Source organism: Lolium perenne, chromosome 4, assembly GCF_019359855.2.
Source record: "Lolium perenne isolate Kyuss_39 chromosome 4, Kyuss_2.0, whole genome shotgun sequence".
In the NCBI taxonomy this organism is placed as follows: domain Eukaryota; kingdom Viridiplantae; phylum Streptophyta; class Magnoliopsida; order Poales; family Poaceae; genus Lolium; species Lolium perenne.
The window spans coordinates 48206422-48213867 of record NC_067247.2 but is presented as its reverse complement, the minus strand read 5'-3'; the positions used below and the strand labels follow the sequence as shown (position 1 = coordinate 48213867).

Genomic DNA, 7446 nt, shown 5'->3' with positions numbered 1-7446 from the left:
CTGTTCTATTTTGACAGATTCTGCCTTTTATTTCACATTGCCTGTTTTGCTATGTTAGATGGATTTCCTTGTTCCATTAACTTTCAGTAGCTTTGTGCAATGTCCAGAAGTGTTAAGAATGATTGTGTCACCTCTGAATATGTAAATTTTTGATTATGCACTAACCCTCTAATGAGTTTGTTTTGAGTTTGGTGTGGAGGAAGTTTTCAAGGATCAAGAGAGGAGGATGATACAACATGATCAAGGAGAGTGAAAGCTCTAAGCTTGGGGATGCCCCGGTGGTTCACCCTTGCATATATCAAGAAGACTCAAGCGTCTAAGCTTGGGGATGCCCAAGGCATCCCCTTCTTCATCGACAACATTATCAGGTTCCTCTAGTGAAACTATATTTTTATTCCGTCACATCTTATGTACTTTGCTTGGAGAGTCGGTTTGTTTTTGTTTTTGTTTTGTTTGAATAAAATGGATCATAGCATTCATTGTGTGGGAGAGAGACACGCTCCGCTGTTGCATATGGACAAATATGTCCTTAGGCTTTACTCATAGTATTCATGGCGAAAGTTTCTTCTTCGTTAAATTGTTATATGGTTGGAATTGGAAAATGATACATGTAGTAATTGCTAAAATGTCTTGGATAATGTGATACTTGGCAATTGTTGTGCTCATGTTTAAGCTCTTGCATCATATACTTTGCACCTATTAATGAAGAAATACACAGAGCATGGTAAACTTGGTTTGCATAATTGATCTCTCTAAGGTCTAGATAATTTCTAGTATTGAGTTTGAACAACAAGGAAGACGGTGTAGAGTCTTATAATGTTTACAATATGTCTTTTACGTGAGTTTTGCTGCACCGCTTCATCCTTGTGTTTGCTTCAAACAACCCTGCTAGCCTAAGACTTGTATTGAGAGGGATTACTTCTCGTGCATCCAAAATCCTTGAGCCAATAACTATGCCATTTGTGTCCACCATACCTACCTACCACATGGTATTTCTCCGCCATTCCAAAGTAAATTGCTTGAGTGCTACCTTTAAAATTTCCATTCTTTATCTTTGCAATATATAGCTCATGGGATAAAAATAGCCTAAAAACTATTGTGGTATTGAATATGTACTTATGTGTCTTATTTCTTATAAGTTGCTTGTTGTGCGATAACCATGTTTCTGGGGATGCCATCAACTATTTCTTTGTTGAATATCATGTGAGTTTCTATGCATGTTCGTCTTGTCTGAAGTAAGGGTGATTTATCATGATCAAATGGTTTGAGTATACATATTGTTAGAGAAGAACATTGGGCCGCTAACTAAAGCCATGATCCATGGTGGAAGTTTCAGTTTGGACAACAAACCTCAATCTCTTATAAGAATATTATCTGTTGTTGAATGCTTATGCATTAAAGAGGAGTCCATTATCTGTTGTCTATGTTGTCCCGGTATGGATGTCTAAGTTGAGAATAATCAAAAGCGAGAAATCCAATGCGAGCTTTCTCCTTAGACCTTTGTACAGGCGGCATAGAGGTACCCCTTTGTGACACTTGGTTGAAACATGTGCTATGCAATGATAATCCATGTAAATCCAAGCTAATTAGGACGAGGTGCGGGCACTATTAGTATACTATGCATGAGGCTTGCAACTTGTAAGACATAATTTACATGATCTCGGCACCACCACGGTCTCGGCGTTCCTCCTCCTCCTCTCGCTCTCTCTCTTCTACTTTTCTCCATCCCGCACCTACTATGTCGCACGCGCCCTGCAGCCGCTCTGCACGCCACCAAGCTCGACGCGGCAGCAGGCGGCGTTTGTGTAGGCGAGCAGCATCCTCGTGTGGAGCTCCACCTAGTCGCCCACGGCAGCGGCACGGCGCACGGCAGTGGCACGGGGCGGGGGGCACGCGGGCAGGGGCACGGGGCGGGGTGCACGGCAGGGCAGGGGCGCACGGCACGGCAGCGGCACCTGCGGCATGGGCGTGGGCGTCTGCGGCATTTCGTCGAACACCCTAAGGGTGTTGTCGAGGAAGCCGCAGAGCGCGGCTTGGCGTCGCCGGCGTGGGCGTCTGCGGCGGCGCGGCGGGCGTCTGCGGCGGGCGTGGGCGTCTCTGCGGCGGGGCGTCTGCGGCGGGGGCATCGCAGCGTGGCCGCGTGGCGAGGCGGCGTCGACGGCGCCGGCGCCGGACATCTGCGGCGCGCGTGCGAGCGGTGGAGGGAAGAAAGAAGGCCGGGGAGGAGCGGCGGACTAACCTGCGGAGCGCGGCGACATCGACGGCGTGGCTGCGGAGCGCTGCGGCAGCGACGGCGTGGGTGCGGACGGCGGCGCGGCGTGGTTCGTACGGCGGCGTGGGTGCGGACGGCGGCGCGGCTCTCTCTCTGTGCGTCGCGCGGGGAACATGTGTCGATTTGGGGATTTCCGTCGCGCGTCTAAGGGAAAACTAGGGGGAGGGGCCTTTGGTACCGGTTGGTACCACCAACCGGTACGAAAGACCTTTCATACCGGTTGGTGGTACCAACCGGTGCCAAAGGGTTTTTTTTGTTTTTCTTTTTTTCTTTTTTTTTCTTTTCTTTTGTTGTTTCTTCTGATGTTTCTTTTTCTTTTCTTTTTCTTTTCTGTTTCTTTTATTTTCTTTTCCTTTTTCTTTTTCTTTTATTTTCTATTTCTTTTCTATTTATTTTTTCTATTGATTTTCTTTTTCTTTTCTTTTCTATTTCTTTTCTATTTATTTTTTCTATTGCTTTTCCTTTTCTTTTCTGTTTCTTTTCTTTTCTATTTTTTCTATTTCTTTTCCTTTCCTTTTCTGTTTCTTTTCTATTTCTTTTCTTTACTCCCGGCACGACGCCGTCCGCGCGGGAAAGTTTCCCGCCCCGACATCGCGCGGGAAACTTTCCCGCCACGACGCCGCGCGTGGGAGAAAAAAGGCGAGAAAGAAAGGGCGGGAATAAAATTTTATTACGATTGAACTCGAATTAGAAGTACATAGCTCAACTGAAAATTAAGATACATGGCCAGATTCGACTGTTGGAGTCATTCAGTCATACTCGTGCCTAGTCCTATAGTAGTCGCCACTGTAGTCGTCGTAGTCGCCGTCATCATCGTCGCTGGCATCGGGGTCGCGGTAGTCGAACCTCGGCGGGAGAGCACGCGTGGGCTGGGACTGAGGGTAGCGCAGGCGGGGGCCACGGTAGGCCATGACGCCCTGGAGAGTCCGGCCGCGCCACCACAGCCAACGGTCGGCCTCGTTGAAGTTCGAAGGAGGCGGGCCGCCCCCCTCGTGACTGGCAAGCGCCCTCTCACGCCGATTGATGAAGAAGCTTTCCCAAGTCGGGCTGTAGTCGGGATGCCACTGGGGATTCCTCCGCTGCTCTGGCGTGAGCTTGAAGTAGTAGTGGTTCGTGATGGCCATCTCGCGCGCCACAACTAGAGGGACTGGAGGGACCGGTACGCCTCCGACGGTCAGCAACCAGCCGGTCGGGACACGGTAGCCCGGCGGGCAGGGGTAGTTCGAGGCGCAAAGCGCTTCCGCCTCCCGGGGGGTTAGAGATACGATGGAAGCCATGGGAGAGAATGATGAGGTTTGCATATATGAGTCTAGATGTGATATGTAAATGGAGGCCAAGCCTACATATATATAGTGAAAAAATGGCGGGATGACGGAGGCGGGAAGACAGAGGCGGGAACCAGTGGAAAGCGCGGGAAGAAAATAGGCGGGAACGCAATGGCGCGGCAAACCTTTAGTACCGGCTGGTGGGTGCAACCGGTACTAAAGGTGGTTTTTCTGTCATGTAACAAAACTGTCGGTGGGATAAGGACACGTGGGTACTAAAGGGTTGGGAAATCTCCCGTGGCGAAACTTCTCGAATATGCCCTTGGTGCACATGCCCTATATATGGCATATTCGGAAGTTCCGCCTCGGAAAAACTTCCCTGCAAGCCCATGAAAGCTACTTAACTAGTAAAACAAGCCAACCATCTCCATTGTTAATATCTTACATACGGTAACATCATTACACAAAAGTGATTTCCATATTGATATACACAAGTTATGATCCCTATCTAGCTAGTCTTCTGAGTTTTCTTCGTTTGTTTCCCTTTCTTCTGACTGCAACGCAACCATGGACAATCTTCATTATTTAAGATGATGCTTGGGTCAGTTTTTACCTTGAAGGGTGGAATATCATCAAACTTATTATAATATTCTGACATGTCTGTCTTGTCCTCTACTCCCACGATGTTTCTTTTTCCTGAAAGAACTATGTGCCGCTTTGGCTCATCGTATGATGTGTCCTCTTGCCTTTCTTTTCTTTTTTTCGGTTTGCTAGACATGTCTTTCACATAAAAAAACCTGAGCCACTTCACTTGCTAGGACGAATGGTTCGGTGTCGTACCCTAGATTATTGAGATCCGCTGTAGTCATTCCGTACCGCGGGTCTACCTGTACCCCGTCTTTCAGGTTGAACCATTTGCACCGGAACAAAGGGACCGTGAAATTAGGTCCATAGTCAAGTTCCCATATCTCCTCTATGTACCCATAATATGTGACCTTCTTCCCATTGCCATCTTCTGCATCAAAGCGGACACCACTGTTTTGGTTGGTGCTCTTTTTGTCTTGGGCGAAAGTGTAAAATGTGTTCCCATTAATCTCGTACCCTTGAAAAGTCGATATAGTCGAAGATGGTTGCTTGGCCAACAAGTACAGCTGCTCGTCATCGGTGACATTCATGAGACGTGTTAGCAACCAACCGCCGAAAGTCTTCATGTGTTCTCCAGCAATCCAATCTTCACGTTGCTCCGGGTATTTAGAGCGTAAGATATCCTTGTGTTCCTCTTTGTACGGAGCCACCAAGATGGAATTATGTAGAACTGTGTAGTGTGCTTGAGTGAAAGAATGTCCGTCCATACACGTTGTTGCTTTCTTTCCTAGCGTGCCTTTTCCACGCAGTCTCCCCTCATAGCGCGATTCAGGAACACCGATCGGCTTAAGGTCAGGAATAAAGTCAACACAAAACTCAATGACCTCCTCTGTTCCATAGCCCTTGGAGATGCTTCCTTCTGGCCTAGCACGGTTATGACCGTACTTCTTTAAGACTCCCATGAATCTCTCAAAGGGGAACATGTTGTGTAGAAATACAGGACCGAGAACGCCAATCTCTTCGACCAGGTGAACTAGGAGATGTGTCATAATATTGAAGAGGGATGGTGGGAACACCAACTCGAAGCTGACTAGACATTGTACCACATCCTTCATTAAATTTTGTAGAGTAAGTGGATTGATCACCTTCTGAGAATTTGCATTGAGGAACGCACATAGCTTCACAATTAGTACTCGAACATTTTCCGGCAGAAGCCCCCTCAATGCAACCGGAAGTAATTGTGTCATAATCACGTGGCAGTCATGAGACTTCAGGTTTTGAAACTTTTTCTCTAACATGTTTATTATTCCCTTTATATTCGAAGAGAAGCCAGGCGGGACCTTGATGCTACTCAGGACTTCAAAAAATATCTCCTTCTCCTCTTTGGTAAGAGCGTAGCTGGCAGGACCTTGATACTTCTCTGGATTCAGGTTGTTTCCTTAGTGGATACTTTGATGGTCCTGCCGTGCATCCGGTGTATCTTTTGTCTTCCCATACACGCCCAAGAAGTTTAGCAGGTTCACGCAAAGGTTTTTCGTCACGTGCATCACGTCGATTGCAGAGTGAACCTCTAAGAATTTCCAGTAGGGTAGCTCCCAAAATATCGACTTCTTCCACATGGGTACGTGTCCGTCAACATCATGCGGAACAGATTGTCCGCCAGGACCCTTTCCAAAGATCACTTTTAAATCCTTGACCATATCATATATAACTTCCCCAGTAGGGCGGGTAGGCTTCGTTCGGTTATCTGCCTCACCTCCGAAATGCTTTCCTCTCTTTCTTACGTGATGTTGTTTTGGAAGAAATCGACGATGCCCCAGGTACACATTCTTGTTTCCCAAATATTTACTGTCAGTCTCACCTAAACAATGTGTGCATGCATTGTATCCCTTGTTTGACTGCCCTGAAATGTTACCAAGAGCAGGCCAATCATTGATGGTTACAAATAACAACGCTCGTAGGTTAAATTCCTTTTGTTCATGCTCATCCTGCACAGGTACACCTTGTTCACGCCACAATTCTAAAAGTTTTTCAACCAATGGCCTCAGGTACACATCAATGTCGTTGTCGGGTTGCTTCGGGCCCTGGATGAGCACTGGCATCATAATGAACTTCCGCTTCATGCACAACCAAGGAGGAAGGTTATAGATACATAGAGTCACTGGCCAGGTGCTATGACTGGAGCTCTCCTCCCCGAAAGGATTAAAGCCATCTGTACTTAGACCAAATCTTAAGTTCCTTGCGTCATCTGAAAATGACTTGAACTCTCTGTCGATTTTTCTCCACTGCGACCCGTCAGCGGGGTGTCTCAGCATCACATCTTTCTTACGGTCCTCTTTGTGCCATCGCAACAACTTGGCATGCTCTTTGTTCTCAAACAAACGTTTCAACCGTGGTATTATAGGAGCATACCACATCACCTTCGCAGGAACCCTCTTCCTGGGGTTGGACTCGCCCTCAACATCGCCAGGGTCATCTCGCCTGATCTTATACCTCAATGCACTACATACCGGGCATGCATTCAAATTCTCGTACTCCTTGCGGTAGAGGATGCAGTCATTGATGCATGCATGTATCTTCTGCACCTCTAATCCTAGAGGGCAGACAACCTTCTTTGCTTCGTACGTACTAGAGGGCAATACGTTCTCCCCTGGAAGCATCTTCTTTATTATTTTCAGCAACTTTTCAAATCCCTTGTCAGAAGTACCATTCTCTGCCTTCCATTGTAGCAATTCAAGCGTGGTACCCAGCTTTTTCTGGCCATTTTCGCAATTTGGGTACAACAGTTTGTTGTGATCCACTAACATTTTCTCCAACTTCAACCTCTCCTTTGTACTTCCGTAGTTCATCTTCGCATCAAGAATGGCCCGACCCAAATCGTCATCCGGGTCATCAAAAATCGGCTCATCAAAAATGGGCTCTTCTTCAGCTTCGTCTTCCCCCATTCTACTATCACCGTCTTCAGTGAATATAGGATAGTTGTCACTATCCTCTTCTTCTTTGTTGTCTTCCAATATAACCCCTCTTTCTCCGTGCTTGGTCTAGCAATTATAGCTGGGCATGAAACCGTTCTCCAGCAGGTGGACGTGAATGATCTTTGAGGTAGAGTAATCCTTCATATTCTTACAGGAACTACATGGACAATAGATGAAACCATTCGACTGCCTGTTTGCCTCAGCCACGTTGAGAAAATAATACATGCCATTAATGAAGTGGGGATGGCACCGGTCACCGTACATCCATTGTCGACTCATCTGCATTATATATGTATATCAAAAATCATTAATTACACAACATCATGGATATATGAGTGACCAACTTAAT

General features: G+C 46.7%; 1 protein-coding gene across 1 annotated transcript; it reads right to left on the bottom strand.

Moving 5' to 3' along the window:
* Positions 1 to 5561: 5561 nt before the first annotated feature.
* LOC139838930 (uncharacterized) lies at positions 5562 to 6539 on the bottom strand. The gene has a single exon (XM_071828945.1). The coding sequence runs from the start codon at positions 6537 to 6539 to the stop codon at positions 5562 to 5564; it is 978 nt and encodes a 325-aa protein (XP_071685046.1).
* Between the last annotated feature and the right edge of the window lie 907 nt (positions 6540 to 7446).

What these genes read in the sequence shown, in the direction of transcription:
- LOC139838930 (XM_071828945.1), bottom strand. Translation starts at nt 6,539, where the DNA reads ATGTGGTATGCTCCTATAATACCACGGTTGAAACGTTTGTTTGAGAAC.